General features: G+C 44.8%; 1 protein-coding gene across 1 annotated transcript; it reads left to right on the top strand.

Annotated features, from left to right (window-relative positions):
* The first annotated feature begins 3,342 nt into the window (after positions 1–3,342).
* On the top strand, positions 3,343–16,360 carry LOC142776594 (uncharacterized). Its single transcript, XM_075880515.1, has 4 exons — positions 3,343–4,846; positions 9,865–9,927; positions 12,076–15,485; positions 15,583–16,360. Exons 3-4 carry the CDS (start codon positions 15,209–15,211, stop codon positions 15,843–15,845), a joined length of 540 nt encoding a protein of 179 aa, XP_075736630.1. The 5' UTR covers positions 3,343–4,846; positions 9,865–9,927; positions 12,076–15,208; the 3' UTR covers positions 15,846–16,360.
* Positions 16,361–19,532: the final 3,172 nt, after the last annotated feature.

Genomic DNA, 19,532 nt, shown 5'->3' on the forward strand with positions numbered 1-19,532 from the left:
ACAAGAGTTGATTTCTGCTCTGTGTTTCTATAATTCCCTAGCCTGTATTATACAGGAAACGGATAGTGCTGGTGTGCGTCAGCTGCCTCGGTGCGCTCTCAACCGCCTGCCTGGTAAGACTGACAGCTCATTCTATCAGCGCCTTGTCGTACTCCCTCCTCACACTGCGACATGTCCTCCACTTGGAGGACATGATGACGGAACAAGATGATACGAAGCCCAAAACCGCAATGTTTGCAAGCCACAACCCGAGCAAACAATTCAACGGTGAGGCCAGAAAATCTACCTGATTAGGCCTGGAGCAACAAGCCAGAGAGCATATTCTTGGCTGGATAGATGGATGGATGTGGCTGTACCCTTTAGATCGGGCGGCGGCTAACGTCACCTAGCCGTAATGCTTAGTGAACTAACCACTAGATTTTTTTTCCCCTTTCAATAGTAAAGTTGGACGGGTACTTTGAAGTGAAAGGTTTAATTTTCAATCGTGCCTTGACTTTAGCCACCAATCAGATAACCTCCTTCAAGTTAAGTCTACCCTCTTAAAGTCTATTTTGCCCTCCCTGTCCCTAAACACCAGTGCTTTGAAATACTCTGCGCCATCATCTTGAACTATAAAGTGAAGCCCTTTACAGAGCATTGTCAAGTGTTCGGCAGTTTTTTCTTTCTCTTCGCACGCACTGCATATTGTGTCTACCTCTTCATATTTGGCCCGATATGTCTTGGTTCGCAATACTCCCGTCCTGGCCTCAAACAGTAGAGAACTACCCTGAGTATTATCATAGATTCTTTCTTTGGCAATTTCCTGCTTAAAAGTTCGATAGATCTCTAGTGCGGACTTCTTAATGATGCCATTCTCCACATGTCAGTCTCCGTTTCCTGCAGTTCCTTTTTAACCGATAGTTCTTTCTGGTTTGGCCACCTGCTGTTTTCTAAGTATTTACCAGTCAATTTCCTGGTTCACTTCCTCCATTTTGTATTGACATTCTTCATGTACAAGTAGCTGAAAACCTTCATAGCCCAACGGTCCTCCCCCATTTCTCTCAATCGCTTCTCAAATTTTATCTTGCTGCTAGCTTCCCTGCCCTCAAATGATGTCTATCCCATATCAGCTTGTACTCCCTGATTTGGCGTATTCCCGTGAGCTCCTAAAGCAAGCCTACCTATTCCACGTTGCTTAATTTCTAATCTTGCTTGAAATTCTGATCTCATGCACAAGACCGCATTGCCGAACGTCAGCCCAGGAACCATGACCCCTTTCCATATTCCTCTCACAACATTATACCTATTGTAATTCCACAGTGCCCTATTTTTCATCACTGCTGCATTCCTGTTATCTTTAGTCGTCACGCATATTTCGTGTTCCCTCAGGTACTCGGTCCCATTGCTTATCCATACGCCCAGTTATTTGTATTTATCTGTTATCTCTAGCGTGACTTCCTGTATTCTAAGCTCACTACCTTTGTTATCATTAAAAATTATGACTACTGATTTTTCCTAACTGAATCTAAAATCTAACCCATCTCCCTCATTACCGCAGATGTCCATCAACCTCTGCAAATCTTCCTTGTTGTCGGCCATTAGCACTATATCATCTGCGTAGATTAATGCTGGTAGTGCCTGACCAATGAGTTTTCCTTGTTTGACTAAAGAGAGGTTGAAGCCAAGTCCCCTTGCCTCTAATTTGGCCTCTAATCCTTGTAGGTACATCATGAATAAGAAGGGTGACAGTGGGCACGCCTGCCTAAGTCCACGTTTCACCACTGTGGGCTTGGATACCTGTTTTTCGCACTTTTTAACTACCTTGTTAGTTTTACAGATTTCCTTTAAACGATTAGTGACTCCATCTTTTACACCCAGTGTGTCTAGTATTCCCCACTAGTCCTCTTGAACCACGCTATCGTACGCTCCCTTGAATTTCTGCAGGCCGGTAGGAAGCTTCACAGCGCAGCGCCTGATCTTGTGAAACGGCGCAGCCATGCAGGCAGGGCATTCAATTCCCTCCCTATTTTTTGTATACTACTGTCCTTGTGTACATCGTAGAACACATAACAGTAATGATAGCAAACAGATCATTGATTCGGGTAGGCTTGGTGTTCTTATTTAAAATGGAACAACGAGGAAGCTGCTGAAGCTCGTGCCTGTATACAGCTGCTTTATATGGAGATGAAACTTTAACGAAAAAAAATCAAATGATAAACAGTAGGCTCATAACAAACAACATTTTTCTGAGGGTGCATGGAATATATGTCCCATGCAAGGCTATGCATTGCAGTCCTTACTGCATTAATTATGTACACGTACTGCAGGGCATGCAAGTGTATGCAGACACACGCTGACGAAATGACATTTTTTGCTACATACAAACGTGCACCGCACCAAATAAGACGCACGTGTTTGTATAGTCAGGGAACACTCGTGAATATTGATGAAATCACACAGCTGGCTTACAGTATAAAACAAACACAATTGCGAACAATAAATTGCGACGCTGTTTAAAGAGGCGGACCCAGGTTACGAGGAGAATTATCAGTATGGCATACACACCACGTGTCAAGCTTTTGCAACATCTAAAGAGACTAAATATGGAAAGTTGCCTTTGTAAGTTAACATGACAGTACCAAATGGAGAATCCACACGAGAGAACAATTCATCGTGGGCTAAAGAATGTGTTTTAAATATTATACACAGCTTTGCAAGATAATATCGACGAGTTTTACTCGTCTAGGTGTGGGAGGTGTAGGCCTGATAAAATGCGATGTTGCTTCAGAGCCTTCCTTTCGTAATATTGCAATTTTATTCAACTCTTTCAAACGCGGCACCGTAAATTTCTACTGGGTGCTCGAACACGGCAAGCAGGTCGCGGGGAAAATCTTTGTAACATTTTATTACCGAAACAGCGATACTAGCAATGCTTGAGTTGCACTTGCTGTTTTCTAAATTGTAACCTCCTCAACCTCATCACTGTGATCAGGAAACAGAGAGGAGAAGTACAGCAGTAGTACGTAGAGAAATATTCAATTTCAAGCCCTTTAGCAATATCATCTAAACAAATTGCCAGTTCACTTTTGAATTCTCGATGGAAACAAACAGCTGATCAGGGACGCAAGCTTGGCTTAGCACTGGCTTGGCCGTTCATACAGAGCCAAAAGCCGCTGCAGGAAACTGGATTGCGCATCGTATTGAGACAAAATATTTTATACATTCTTGTTTTCTTTGTTTCATTTCTCTAATTGCTCTTGTAATGGCGTGGACCGCGCTTCGTGATCTCATGTACCGGCGCACTGTTTTTAAGTTTAGTATGGCGCACGATAATACTTGATTGCGTGCTTTAATTTAAGAGTAATGCTGCACGCACGACGTCGTGAGCGCAGACCGGAAAAGGCTGCACGCACGACGCGGCATAGTAGCGACATCTAGCGGGTGACGACGCGAGTTAGTTTGATCCGTGTGATCAGCGTGGCATTAATGTGGCCTTTGAGATCCGCAAAGCGCGGTGCGGCACAGTCATGGACGCGGCAAATTCTCGACATCTAGCTCATGGCGGTTTAGAGTGTACTAGAATATTGTCGTATGGTCCTGGCCGTCGAGATGCGCACAGCGCTGCGCGAAAGGATAGAAATTCGCAGCGAGGACTCGCCCGGTTATCCGCTCTGGCAGGCCGAGTAAGTGACGTCGTTTATGGCCACGTTGTGCCTTGGACGAGTTTTACAACTTTGACGATGAAAAAAAAAATCGAGAAAAGAAAACGCGTTAAAACGAAAAGCGGGCGCATGCACCAGACCACTGAGCGATTAGACCGAGGAGTTAGCATCGCCTGCACCTCAGCACTCGCTACAAAAGCACACGCAAAGTTCTCTTGACACGGCGCCACGGCTTTTTTTTTTTTTTTCGCGCCCAACCTCAGCACGTATCCATGCATTTCGTGTACGACTGGAGCTAAGTTCTCTCGGCACTTGAACTGTGTGAATATGTCCCCAAGCGGCGCGAAAAACAAATTAGATCCCAGTCACACGGCCGCCTGGATCGGGGGCGCGCGGCGGTCTCGCCGCGCGCGCCCGATCGAGGCGGCCGTGCCAGTCATCATCTCTCAAGCAGGTGCGTAGCCAGGGGCAGGGGGGGTCAACGACCCCCCGGCCCTGGCTACAAAGGTGGAGATGAAACGCCCCTCGACAACAGGCTCCGATTGATAGCCACGGTTAACTGCTTCCAACAGCGCACGCAATCTCTGAATGCTCGGTCAAACTCGATGAAGCTGTCGAACTTCGCGCCTTCGTCCATGTCTTCGAAACTCGCACGCTGCCTGCTCCTTAACGCGCACCGCCACAGAGACCGCAGGCACGCGCGTGAAAGACGAGTGATAAACGCCGCCGAGGGGGTCTGCGCGGTTTGCGCACAACCACTACTGACACAGCTGTGTTGACTACGCGTGAGCGTGGCCGGCGTGGCGTCGGTGGCGTATCGGGCCGCCACGTGCTAGTCATGTACTAGTAGCGTCGTCACCCGCTAGATGTCGCTACTATGCCGCGTCGTGCGTGCAGCCTTTTCCGGTCTGCGCTCACGACGTCGTGCGTGCAGCATTACTCTTAATTTAAAAAGGTTCGCGAGTATGGCAGCAACACTGCAATGTCGGGAAGAGGATAGTAGTAGAACCAGTAGCAGCTGCATACCCGGGTGGAGCGACTGATGCCCAGATTTAGGAATGTCAACCCGATGCCTTTTGTGTTGGCCGTTCTGGCAGTTCCGCCGACTTTATAGAAAGAGACGACCCCATCGCTTGTCCTCTTCTCTTTTCCTTCGGGCATCAGCGACAACATTGATGGACGACGTGTTCGACTTCACCGTGCACGTGAGTATAGGTTGGTTTTTCATTCGAGTGAATTCTTGTTCAGATTTGCAACTTGTCGAGTTCATCCTGATCACCTGTCACCGGCAATAAGTCACAGACGTGTGATATTTAGGTGAAATAAATGATAATGCACATTTTCTGCTCCATTTGCGTGACTTAGCTACACCAGGACATGAGGTAAAGCCTTTGTCGCCTAGCCACTAGCAGGCAAGATCGATCACTCGCATCCTTCAGTTCACGAATCAACGCGCCTGCCTTAAAATTAGTAAGCTGCTCGCAAAGAAATCTTACCGAGGCAATTTTGTTTTCTGTGAACAATGCACCGTAGATTTGTCTTGAATAACAAAAAAAACTTGAAAAATAAATGTCGCGACCTTTTAGAAAACGCCGTGTCTAAGAGCTAGACGCGGCATTTTGTAAAAGGCTCATTAAATTCAGTATTTTTTCGTAGTTTCTGCTTGAAATTATTATTGTCTATGAATTTAATGGCCCAATCTTTTGCTTTGGCTGAAAATCTCGGCGGCAAAAACTTTGTTCGGTGTCCTTTAAGGGCAGGTGTAGATGCCATCATTTCAGTCGCAAATCTTTTTGCTAGTCGGTCGGCTGGTTAACAATAAGGGTACTAACTAGAGTTGCAGATTTCATCAGCAACACATCGTCATGGCTTCATCAGATGCTGCATTATATACATTCTATCCTCGTTTTTAAATAGGTGTACCGTATGGTCCACTGTTACAGGAAACAAGCGAGCTCATGGACAGTGAGCCGTGTGGTGCTAACTGGCAGTGAGGCTTGTGAATGGGACGCATGCGCATAGAATCGGGGTGCGCCCAGTTTTGTCTGCCATTTCTCCGCCTGTACGCATGGCAGCATCGGAAAGCGCATCCGTATTTTAGCTGCGCAATTTATCTAGCCCAGTGCCTCCTGCTTCAGGGATTTCCTGTGAGCACAAAAAATGCATGATTTTAATCGTTGCTGCAGTGTTTTGCAAGTTGTCACCGTAAAGCACATCATATTTTTCGCATAATGCTCGCTGCAACTAGCAAGTTTCGATGACTCAAAATGCTGTTCAGGTCTGATGTAGCACACATTTTAAGCTCGTCCTTGTGACCATGAAATATTGGTTTATTAAATAATGGAAGGCAGAGTTGGTATCAGTTTATTTACAGTGTGAAAATGAAAAGTGCGAAGGACCGTGCCTTGCAAGTTAGCCCCGAGAGCATGAGCAGAGAAGTAGCAGATGAGGATGCTCATGCGCTGCATTTCCAAATCTCACCAGCACTAATGCTTGACGGACTGCTGGCCACGCACTAGCGTGTTCTTTCTGAAACAGGACTTTGGCCCTGTAAGCAAGTTCTTGAAGGGCATAAGTAAAACGTAGAATGGGCCCCCTAAATGCACCCATCCTTGAACCATTGGGCTTATGAATTAGTGCCCTTTTCAAAATACAACTATTCTGAGCTATAAATTGTGACAGAACAGTGCACGAAGTTTAAAAATGGGAAAAAAGTCTTTAAATGTCCCCTTTATACATAGTGTTCTTGTGATGTCACTTCTGCCGTTGTCGCCCTCTCCCGCCATGCCCGGGTAACTCCCTGGGTACCTACGGCAGCTCACGTGCTGCAGTGCGGTTTGTTGGGGGCTCGTCATCTGTTGCTGTGAACGATGTGGAAGCATTGTGGTTTTTTGTTGTCTTACTTTAACGAGCTCATTGGATTAGGAAGGCCTCGCTCGTTCACTCGATACAAGACCAGATAATCAAGATGTGCGACACATACACCAGCCACGGCGTACACCGGCTGCCCGCCACAACCTATGAGGGCCTATTATCTTGCTTTCACTACAAATTGCCTGGCCCAAAAACAAGTGAAAGCTCAAAATCTCTCGAGCCGCAATTTTAAGAGTGGATGTGCGAAGCGCAGCTGCTCCCATCGAAAACTAGTCGTGCAGAGCTAGGCAAGTTTACAAGAGATATAATATTATGAATATATTGTCACGGCCTACGCCACCAAAGTAGCAATGCCCCCCCCCCCCCCCCCCAATTGTTTTAAACTGTGCTGATGTTGAGCTTGAGCCTCTTTGATTGCAATTTGTGGAAATAGTCGAGGAAAATATTATACAAGGCAGATAGCGCCTTTGCGTGGTGTGTGCCGCGGTAATGCCAGTCATCACTTTATTTTTCGCGTATGCTTTAACACACTTTTCACTTTGTATTTTGCTTTTGTTGTACGCTAATGTACTGTGGAGTCACTGAACATGATAGAGACCGTGTATAGAATTAATTGACTGATTAAAAAAAATCCCGACACCCAACTTGAATCGATCGGCTATACTTCAAAGTGAACTAATATTGTTTCCCATTCTTTATAGTTTGTTTCAATGCAATTCCAAATCTCCGCGATCGCCATCACGATTTTAACCGCCTTCCTCGCCATCATGATTTTAACTGCGGACAAGTTTGTATGTACAGTATCTTGGTAAGCTATATCTGTTTGCAGGTAAATACTTGGCTATGGCACTTACCCGTAATGAAGTTGCACCTGAAGATGCAAATATTGCAAAGTTTCTTCAAGTAGCTTTTGTTAATCTGCACCAGCCAAATACGCTGGTACTTTTAGGAAAATCAGAATGTGCGTTCTCAATTTTAGGTTATAACTTTCAGCGAAGAAACACCCTAAGCTCTGCTCCCTCTGCGTGGACTACTAAATCAACTTGCCTCACTAGCAGCTCATAATTTCTCAAACTTGCATCGTGAGGCAAAACTAAACGGGTGCAAGCACGAGGAGACAACATGGCAGTTGAAGGCGATAGATTCGGTTGGTGCCTGGGCATGTTGGTGGCGCATTTCGGAAGTGACGAAAAGGCGCTACGCGATGCACGTGCACACTTTGTATAGATGCTGTATTGGACAGCAAACTTTTTTTCTTATCTGAGCAGTTTTACCAAAGGAAGCTTCATCATATGGCGTGATAAATGAAGCGAATCCACAGGTTGAACCACATCATAGCCTCGCTGTGCTTTTGTACTTTTTTTAGCTCGCAAAATATATTTGTACATATAAGTGACAACTTGCCAGTAATAAGGCAGCACTTGTTTCTTTACCATATGATCATCTCCGGTGTGCTGCTGCCTCAATATTTCAAATTCTAAGCATTTACACCATTGTATGCTAACTTTTCCTTCAAAGTGAGACAAGCCACATGTGTATCGTAGATCAAGAAGCATGCCAGTTTTACGTACTTGCAAGGTAAACATCAGAAATGCACAGTTGATCAAAAATACTAGTTTAATGGTGCATCTACGTAGCAGAGCACCTGTGGCACCTCGGGAACAAGATAATGCCACATATGTTACAAGAGATAATTAAAAAAGACAGGGGACGTTCCGTGAACAAATAGAAACAAAAATAAAATGGCACGTGGCAGCGAGCGAAGGCGGCAAGGGGGGGGGAGCCCGTGGGACTTCAGCGGATGAACGTAAGGTGTGTGTTTAATATGTGGAAGAAAAAAAAAATTCAAAATTTTGGCGACTGAAATGAGGGTGACTTAGTGAGTGCGCTCATGACGAGAGTAAACACGGTTATTATTTTTGTTTTCAAATCTCTTTTGAAAATCTCTTTTGAAAGCCACAAAAAATCTGTATGTGGTGCAGCCTAACAGAAGGTCCGTGAAGGCAAATTATCAATTCGTCCTAACAGAAGGTCCGTGAAGGCAAATTATGAATTCGTCGTTGTACAAAGGCCTTTTTTTTTTTTCCATGCGCACCATCCCCGCCGCGGTGGTCTAGTGGCTAAGGTACTGGCTGCTAACCCGCAGGGCGCGGGTTCGAATCCCGGCTGCAGCGGCTGCATTTCCGATGGAGGCGGGAATGTTGTAGGCCCGTGTGCTCAGATTTAGGTGCACGTTGAAGAACCCCAGGTGGTCTAACTTTCCGGAGCCCTCCACTACGGCGTCTATCATAATCATATAGTGGTTTTGGGACGTTAAACCCCACATATCAATCAATCAATCATGCGCACCATAAATAGTGCTCAAAATTTCATTGCATATGTTGTTTTCATCCTCGCTGTATTCCGTGCTGTTTATGATGTAAAAAAAAAAAGTAGCACGCTGAAGTGGTGCTGCTTTTGGGCAACAGTAGAAAATGGCGGGGTGCATGAATGCGGAATACTGCCGCTTACACTCAAATCACTCTTGTGGTCACCTCCCAGTGTTTGCAGCATGTGTTGTGTATACACAGCTGTATATTTCCTAGCTAGAAAAATTTGATTTTAGGTGTTTCACGCCATTTTCCATGTAACTATTCCACAATTGCACACACTGATCAGCAGGCTTTCAATTGCGCTGAAGGACACAGGTGCCATAAAATTCATAGTCGATTCTTTCAAGAAACCGTATGTAAAGGCTGAAGCTTCATGCGTACATACACACACACATACCATATTGTTTTTTGTACTTCATGAAAGCTGCGAAGGTCTCCTGTGCCTCCAAGCGTAACCTGTCTTATTTATTCTCCATCACCGCAAAAGTTTTGTGAGTTTCAAATAAAAGTACTTTGCGCATGGCCACTTTTGGGTAATTTTTTTGTGTAGGTGTTATTTGAGCAGCCTACAGTGTTTACTTTATAAGCCTGTATGTATATGTTGCATTATAAGGATGCAGAATGTGTGTAGCTGTACAATATAGATGAAGTGTAAAAATTAAGTGTGTCTATTGTAGTGTTCTTGCAACCAATCTTACCCCCGTATTCTAGAACGTCCCTCCACTCAACGCTTCACCTTCACTTGAGATGGCTGATGGGAGCGCCGTCTCTAAGCAGAGAAAATTGCTGCATGTCAGTAATAATCTGCTGTGATTCTCGAGTAGCGCAGCGTCGCTTTCAAACGAGCAGCGGCACAGTGCTCAACTCTGTCAAGTGAAGGGTGAAAGTCGAGTCGGGGAGCGTTTATGAATATGGGGGTTAGTTTTGTTGTCTTGTTAACCTGCCATTAACACTGGATTGATGCTACTTTGCTCTAGCTGTACAGTGCTCTCCAAGGCTCAAGGAGGCACCGCACGGGGAAGGCTCGGAGCAAACCATGCGTGAGTTTCCTTTCATTGTACACTATGCACGTATTAAGTGATGGACTTTAATGTACGCTATTTGTATTGTGCAAGTTTTTGGGGACATACAACTTCTAACACTTATATGTTCTGACGAAAATCACGCAAGAATGAGAGAAGCTTGTGCAAAAATTATGCAAGAGTGTAAGAAGCTTTTGCAGAAGTCTGTGAAATGAAGTTTTAAAATTTTGTGGCAATGTGTCATTGTACAGTGGTCAACAGTCTTGCTCAGCATGCTTGACTGCAGGGCTCCCGGCTGCACAGGTGCATCTACGGATTGCCTGATGCATGATGGGCCAAATGTCAGCCTGCACACTGGTGCCTCTTATCCCCGTTTGTCTGTTACATCAGTGTCTCTTGTAAAGGGGATCAACTGTGCTACCTTTTTTTTTTCGAATGTAATGAGTTCTTTTTCCAGATTATTGTTGTTTTAAGGTAGAGCCTCACATTTCTATCAAATACTGAAGATTCTATTTTTCCTTCTAGATGCTATGAAGTCACTCCTTGTGTTACAATAGAGTGAACACTGTTATGAGAAAAGCTACTTTATGGAGTTAACTCACTCCATATTGACTTAACACACAGAATTGGTGAAAACTGTACTCCATTCCAGCTGCATTAGGAATAATATTCATTTGCATACTTCTGTTTCTTTTGTTTGTTTGTTGGCTGGAGGTTTGGAGTATAGGGTGGCCAGAGGGCACTGTGTAGTCTTTCTTCATCTTCCCAATTTTGTGAACATCAACTGATAGCCGTATAGGAAGCATCCAGCATGCTGAAACAGCGGTGCAAGCATGCAAGATGTTCACCATTGCATGCAGTCAGTTGCTGTGAGCAACCTACTGCATACAATAACTGCGAGTGGGGAACTAACGCTGCACTATGTGTGCCTCCTGGAAAGCTGCAATGGTAAAGTGCCACAATCGTATAGTAACATGGATAACATCGCAATTTGTTTGTTGAATAATTTTGCAACATAATCAATGGAGTTTTGGATAAATTTGTGTATCTGCCTGGTTCATCAAAGCTACAGAGTCAAATGCGGTATATACTCGCGTATTATGTGTACTTTTTTTGTCAATCCGGTCATGTGCGAAGCTAGTAGGAATCGCTGGCCTAAAAGCTCAACTGGGAATATATGTTGCAGGCGCTGTCACAGCTGTCTCAAAGCGGATTGTCATTTGTTTGCTAAGCCTGTTCAAATGCCCCCATTTTCTTGAAGTTCTTCCGAACAGTGCTCACAAAAACCAGTTCCCACGACAGGGTTATACCAGAGAACATAAGTACTCTCCAATAATTGTCGGGAACCCACCGTAAAGTAAGATGCAGACAAGGAAGCGCGATGCCAACACAGTGCTGTGTGTGTCCCCCTTCATGTGTGTGTGTGTCCATTCCTTGTCCCAGTCTTCTATTGCGTTGTGTTCCCTCCGATATCTAACTAACACACCCAAGCTTCTATGCTAAGTCTTATTCAACGCACTCTTCTGCTGGCTCCCATACTGAATATTGCATGTCGAAGAACTCCACGGTGATGTGCTTAGCGGTAGCACGGTTTCAGTTTTCTTCGGTAAGCTTTATAACAGCAATCTGCCTCGTATATAATTATTGTAGCCTATCACAAGGAACGGTAAAAACGCAATGGCCAGATGGCGAAACCGGAAAAAAAAATTAGTGCGAAAACCTGTCTCATCTAGTTGATGTGACAGGTCCTTGCACGCGTTCAACATCTGTGCTGTGTCTCGGGAATACATTCTTGCCGTGGAAGAGGTGGGAAGATAGGAGGCAAACCTTTAGGCATTTCGGACTACACATAAACAGGTTTCGGTTTTCAAGTTCGATATTCTAGGGAAAGCATAAAAGTTCATGGAAGAAGGGACCTTGCACTCAGTTCATTTTGTGTAAGACTGCACTCGCCTGCTCGACAAGAGATGTGCCTGACCAGAGCATCATGAAGTCAAATGTGTCTGTGTGTGTGCTGGCAAGGTGGCTCGGGCAGTTGGAGAGGGCAAAGTATGCGAGCAAAAAGTTTCTTGTAGTAAAGCAGGCTGGCTAATTATACTGGTGAGCAAATTATGTGAGGATGCAAATTGTGCGAGTAAATATGGTATGTACTCTTGTATGTTTCAGCTCTATTGCTACGGACCCTGCGGATCCAACTTGGCATCCGGCAGCAACAAAGAGAGGTTCTGCAGGAGGTGCGACAGCTGAAGCACGAGTTACGGCTCTTGTCCGTGCCTCAGCACGCCCAGCCAGCGCAGCGCCCCTCTGACCTTCCCCGGCTGCCTGCTGGTACAATTGGAGAAGTGGAGGCAGCAGAGGCAGCTGTGCAGAGTAAAGCTGTGGTTGCGGCTTTGGTGTATATTTCTTGATTTTTAATATGCCTATGTAACATGCAGAAATTTAGTACTGCTTTAAGATACTGTGTTTCGGGAAACAAACTAGTCAGGTTATCTCATGAGCCACTGTACTACAGTCGAATATGAATAATTCGTACTCAAAGAGGCCAGAAAATTTGTTCAAATTAAAAGAAGTTCAAAATAATGAAAGTTACCGTAATTACTTGAATCTAACACGCACCTTTTTTCCGGTTAAGAGAGTTCATAAATCGCATGTGCGTTAGAATCGAGTACGAAAAAAAATATGAATATGGTCATTCTATTGCCATCGCCACTTACAAAATGGCCGCCCCCTACGTGCATCGGCATGGCGCGTCGGTCATTCCTGCCTATGTGTTTCCCATGTGCGGCACTTCATACGTGTGCTGAGGAGTTCGTCATCTCGTAGTACATTAGCATCGACGGCATGGTAGGGCCGACTCCAAAAACTCGACGAGTGCACCACAATGCTGCTTCTAAAAGAAAAGTTGTCGCGTGTGCCGGAACGGACAGAAATCGGGCTGCATCGCGGTCATTCGGAGTTCCCGAAACGTGCGTGCGGGACTGGCGGAAACAAAAGCAGAATATTGTCGACAGCAAAGATTCACGCAAAGGCTTCAGTGGACCACAGCAGGGTCGGTTTTCACAAATTGAAGAGCTGCTCGGCGGGTATGTGATTAAGCAGTGAGCGGCACAGCGGCCCGTGACGACAGAACTGCTCCAAGTGCAGGCTATGCAGTTAGCCTTAGAAAAAGGGCTAATGCAGAGCCATTTTAAAGCGAGCAGGTGCTGGCTAACGAACTTTATGAAGAGAAAAGGCTTTTCCCTCCGAAGGCGAACGGGCATATGCCGGAAGTTGCCGGAGGAGTACGAAGAAAAGCTTCAGAGTCTTCAGAGGTTCCTCCTAAACTTGCGGCACAACAACGGCTACCTGCTTGGGCAAATCGGGAATGCCGATCACACGCCTCTTTACTTCGTCATGCCTGGCACCACAACCGTCTAGGAGAAGGGGGCGAAGTAAGTTTGTGTACTGACATCGGGCCACGGTAAAACTAGAGTGACAGCAATGCTCTGTTGCACGTCAGATAGGCATAAGCTTCCCCGTACTTCGTATTTAAACGGAAGACGCTCTCAAAAAGAGTCGTTTTCGCGAGTGGTGTGATCAAGCGGGCCAACGAGAAAAAAGGGTCGCGTTGCAACCGATGTCTTAGTTTTTTTTTTTTTTTTGGTGGAAATCGGGCGCGCGTTACAATCGAGGGCGCGGTAGAATAGACTAAATACGGTAAACGAGCGGAGGGCTCACCATGCAGTGATGCATGTGCATGGAGAAGTTTTATTCACAAATTACAGGACATCCGTCATTAATTAAAGTAGTCAATACATGCCTGTACACGTTAGCCTTGCAACGAGTCAACAAGTTTTGCGTGCAGTTTGCAAAGCATTTGTACTTCGGCTTCAGTATTCTCCTGGCAAAAGAAGTTGCACGCGGCAATGTCCAGTGCTGACACTCTTCGAAGACAACTGTGTTTCCACTGTTACCATCTGCGCTGCAGCCGGAGCGTGGCCAGCACATGATGAGAATGGAGGAGCGTCTCCACCTGGAGAAAAGCAGATCGGCATTCGAGAGAGAAACACTCCGCGGCAACTTTTTTTTTTCTCTCTTCATGCGCGGTGTTGAAAGGAGAAGAGTCTCTAGATAGCAGGAACGAAAAACAGGGAAGCGTGACACCGGCGCCTTGCAGATCGGCATGAGAGAGCCAACTCTGCGACAGCTTTTTTTCCCCTCTTTCTCTTCATGCGCAGTGTTTTGAGGAGAAGGGCCTCTACGTGGCAGGGACGGAAAAAGCCAAAGCGTGGCACAGGAATGTCGCAGATTGGCATTTGGCAAACATTCCACCGCAGTCTTTTCTTTCCTTTTCTTCATTTTCTTCTTCAAGCACAGCAATGAGGTGTCTGAAGTGCCACCGCAGGATTGGGCGGGGTGCTGAGAGCATTTTCGGAGCGCAGTATAGCTTTGATAGGACCACAGCGTCAGTTCGAATTAAGTGTGTTGGAATTAATGAGATTCGACTGTATTTACTATAGTCTGTGAAATCCGAGTGAACTGTCCTAAGCTAGCAGACGATGTAGGCGGCATCGTGTGTTTGATGGGCAGTGACTAGCAATAGCCTGCTTAAAAGAGACATTCAGTAATTTTGTTCATTTATCACCCTATTTCGTGTCCGCTGCGGCTCTCTCTACTTTGAGCTACAGTTCACCCTGCCTTGTGTTAGCCGATTTCTTACTTTTTAAAAAAATATAACATGCACCCAATTTCGCAGTGTGAAGAAAAATGCACCTTTGTTTATTGTGATGAGATTTCTATAGCAACATGCCTCTTTGTTGGCTATCACAGAAAAATATAAACAGCAAATGGTGCGACCATCGAGTGCCACCTTTATTTTTCTATCAGTTTCATCTATGACCAAGATTTGGTCGCTCTAAGGTTGCCTCTTAGTACGCCTTGATCATGTTCATTTATCTTGTTGTGCTCTGCTTACAATGCATTGATTAAAAACATGTCCAAGCTTCTTTTTGAATTCCACATATTTTATCCTTTTTCACCTGTAGAAGCTACTCCTGGTCAACATTCAGGCAAAGACATTGTAACCTCGAAGAAACATGTATTGGAATTTGAGCACTGTACAAAGTAATTATACTATTTCATAGCTAGAATCAATATTTATTAAGGGTTATAACAGTGTTGTATTTGATTTCATACCAGCGAAACTGCATTCAGAGAAGGACTCTGAAAGGTTCTCACACTGAGTGTGAGAGGGCTGATGTGGAAACCATTTTAGGTCAAGTGAGTTGAAGTTAGCATAAAAAAACAATGAAATGTTGTGATGCCCAAAAATTCAAGTTGTTCTTTTCAGTGTCCTCTTCTTGCAGATTTTTATCATGAAAACATTTCAATTTGCTGTTGCGTTTACCCCATCTATGCTTCTTGCATTTTTTTACAGCGCAAGCACCTCCTGCAGATTGGGGGACGTGGCCTCCGAGAAATTGGTGTGAATGCCATGAAGGCTGTATTGGCACATGACGTGCAAGTGCTGTACAGCCTTCATGGCAGAAAAGGGAAAAGGGCCTTTGTGAACCTGAGGCTCTGTAGATTAGTGACAGGTTAGACTTGTTCATTGTTTTATGTGTGTGTACCCTTGTGTATTCTCTGTACTGCAGTGCTTCATGTGTACTATGGTATTTCTGTTCTTGTATGCAGATGTCATCTGCCAAAAAGCAGGGTGCGACCAGGCGGAGGCCCTCAACTTTATTAAGAGGTTGCTGCCAGGGTCTGGTGATCGCTGTGGGGGCAGGAAGCGGCGCTTCAGAGAAGCATTTGTTGTGGAGCAGCCCGATGATCCCCACTCTCAGAGTGCAGATTATCGGCTGCTCGCGGCAGCTGGCTTCCTGCCCAGCCACAGCAGCCAGGGCCTTGACAGCACCACTGTCACTGTGCCCCCAACGCAACCTGACCTGCAGTAGAGCGGGCCTTTTTTAGTTGTGTATATATGTTTTTCAATGTATACATTTTTTGTTGTACCAAATAAATAAAAAAAACAAAGAATAAATAGTCTGCAGGCTGTCGGTGGTGCACTGTTCGGCTAGCTTATGCTGATTCGGAAGCACCATCACCATGTTTTAGTTACAAAAAAAAATGCTCTAAACTATGAATATTCTCGATTACCATGTGGGGGACATATGTGGGGATTGCAAGTGGGGGACATACGCTTTCAGCATTTCCTTCCTAACGACTTTTTTCGATCTGCTGTACCAAATACCAGTACCAAATAAAGCACTCGCTATTGCAAAAGATAAATTGGTAAAAAAATAAACTACACTTCTAGTGTTAGCAAAGGGAATGAGGTATAAAAGATGAAATAGATCGAGTAACTGCTTTCAGTTCTCAGCATTCAATTTTCTGTTGCCCCAAGTATACAGGGCTGCAAAGCTACAAGAGCGGGTCATCGAGGCATATTGTTTGAATCTTCCGGTAAGAAAAATTCCCTACTAATAATGGTTACATAATGGCAAGCCAATCAGTAGCCAATATTCGTCGTGCAGGAAACATCGGTGTAATAACGGCATTTGATTGGCTCCAATATGGCCCTGGATTGGTCCAATGTCGGTCGTACATCCGTAGCCAATATTCGTCGTGCAGCAAACATCGGCGTAACAATGGCATGTGATTGGCTGAAATATGGCCCAATGTTGGCCGAACATTGGCAGCTTTGTCGGCAATACGATGGGCCTTCGTCGGCCCAATGTTGGTTGCATACTGGCTAAAACATCGGCAAAACGTCGGCCCATCATTGGCTTGAACGTCGGCCCGACATTGGAAGAAGTTGCACTTCCGACGTCGGCCCGACGTCGGTGCCGATGTTAGCCGATGTTGGTCCAAGATTGGTCCAACGGCGGCGTGCTGCCTGGGTATGTATAGATCATGAATCCTAGGACAGGAACTGTAGGTGACGCCGCGCTACCTGTGATTCCTTACTGAGCTCTGGTTCAGGGGGCGGAAATTTCTGTGTTTCAAGTCTTTGGTGTTGCGTAATTTCTGAGTGCAGCGCAAGATTTGGCGTTATCTGGCAGTAATGTGAAGAAATAAATTTTTTTTAGAACCGAGAGCTACTGGTAGGTGACAGCATCGTGCCGTTTCAGCGAAGCATATAGAGAAAAACTGCTATATTGTTGATAGCATCGCATGGTCAGCGTAGCGTAATAAAGAGTGCCGTCTTTATAAGTGCGTATCTATGCATTTTAATTTAAAGATACAAGCTACCTAGTACCGACGTATTGATGCTGCGCCTCAAGAATGCGTTATCTTTGCTGTTTCAGTGATATTTCACCAGTACAAAAGCAGATACCAAATTTACATAGGTGGGTGTTGAGTACGAGCTTAAACTTTCTCCGGGTGGCTGAATCGTTAGACAGAGGGGCAGACACACAAAAATTTCTGTGTTGAAGTATTCCAGAAAGACTATCGTCCTAAAATTTCGTAGTGAAGGGGAATTCGAACCCGAGTACTCACGGTCAAAGAAACGCAAGCGTAGGAACTACTTGGCTATCAGACTACACTTTATTGAAAACACTCTCGACGAATTTATGCCTTCACAATCATGCCCTGCGTGTATATATATATATATATATATATATATATATATATATATATATATATATATATATATATATATATATATATATATATATATAATGAGATCTTGAGATCTAGCAGACAGTAATGCCGAGGAATGTACAGGGGAAGTTATTAGAACCAATGGAATGTAAATAGGAAGAAAGAAAAGTGGATAAAAAATAACCAGCCGTGAGCAGGAATCGCACCTACGACCTTCGAATAACGCGTTCGATGCTCTAATCACTGAGCTATCACAGCGGCCTTCCCCCCATCCACTTTTTTGGGTTTATATGTGAATTTAGAAGTAGGAGTGACAGTCAGCGCCATCTATAAGCCAAACGACGAGTGTGAAAACACTCTTTTGCGCTGTGATACCTCAGTGGTTAGAGCATCGAACGCGTTATTCGAAGGTCGTAGGTTCGATTGCTGCTCACGGCTGGTTATTTTTTCATCCACATTTCTTTCTTTTTATTTACATTCCGTTGGTTCTAATAACTTCCCCTGTACATTCCTCGGCATTACTGTCTGTTAGATCTCATTATATAGTGTTAAAACACGGAAAAACTAGCCCTTAGGTATACCATTCTTTCCCTTATATATATATATATATATATATATATATATATATATATATATAAATATATATATATATATATATATATCACAAGAAAAAAATGCCGCGACACACCTGTACTCGGAATCAAACCAGTGATCCCTCGCCGTGCCTCCTGGTGAATTCTATTGGCGGATACTGAGTGGCCGACAAACTCTCCGCCAGAACACTCCTCCCTGGCGGAAGGTAACACGCTGTGGAAGTTACATAACGAAAGCGCCTGCCTGCTACCGCGTTAAAAAAAGATCGTGCTTAGCTGATAATTTTGTCATTAGCGTTGCAAAAATGACTGATTTCTGGAGTTTAACGTCCCAAAACCACCCTATGATAATGAGAGACGCTGTATTGGAAGGCTCCGGAAATTTCGAACATCTGGGGTTCTTAAACGTGCGCACAAATCTGAGTACGCGGTTCTACAACATTTCCACCTCCATCGGAAATGCAGCCACCACAGCCGGGATTTGATCCCGCGACCTGCGGGTCCACAGCCGAGTACCTTATCCACTAGACCACCGTGGTGGGGCGGCATTGCAAAAAATTCTTTGCTTCATTTGTTTCGAAACTCAAACAGTCGCGGGAATTCGTAGGTAAATTTTAGTTTTTGTTAACATTGCGAAAATACATTCTCATTTTTTTCATTCCTTAGAAGGCACATCCTTTTTAGCTAACTCGTTTTTTAGGCAACCTCGAGCAGCTGATGAACAACGGCGACCGCTTGTTTGAACGTCATCTCCAATGTCGTGCGCTTTGCACATGCCCTCTTCTGCCAAGCTCGTCAGTGATGCATGCCCGCTAAGCGTCGGCAGTTCCCGCAGGTCCAATTCGGCGTGGAAGAGGACCTCGTTCAATGCCGTAAAGTGGTCGACGATATGGCACGTGTCGTCGGACATGGCCTTATAAGCTGAAAACAAGGGTCTCGCGTCCAGTCCTCCATATTGAGCCATGGTGGGGTGGAAGCCATTCAGCCCTGCCATTATTGGCAGGCCTGCTCTTGACAGGGTTGCCCATGAGGCAGGGTTCCCATTGAGACCTGCGTCAGTCAACAAAACGACACAAGTAGTGCTCGCTTGTAGTCAGATTCTGAACTAACCGCGTTCAATATTCGTTATGCTGAAATCACAATGGTGCAGTCGACTAGCCTTTGTTGTGGTACGACGAGCTGCAAAATGGCGTGACGCGCTCTTTGAGCGTCGCCGGTACTAGTTTGATAAGAAAACAGGCACTGAACGGAGGAATTGCTACAAGCTACAAGCTCTCCTGCGACAGAAGATTCCGAACACTTGCAAATGCATGCAAATACTTGGCGCTATATATATATATATATATATATATATATATATATATATATATATATATATAGATATATATATATATGACGCTATAATGAATGAGAGACGTGGCCTGGCTCATACGCCATGTTTAT

This window comes from Rhipicephalus microplus, chromosome X (assembly GCF_043290135.1).
Source record: "Rhipicephalus microplus isolate Deutch F79 chromosome X, USDA_Rmic, whole genome shotgun sequence".
NCBI lineage: Eukaryota > Metazoa > Arthropoda > Arachnida > Ixodida > Ixodidae > Rhipicephalus > Rhipicephalus microplus.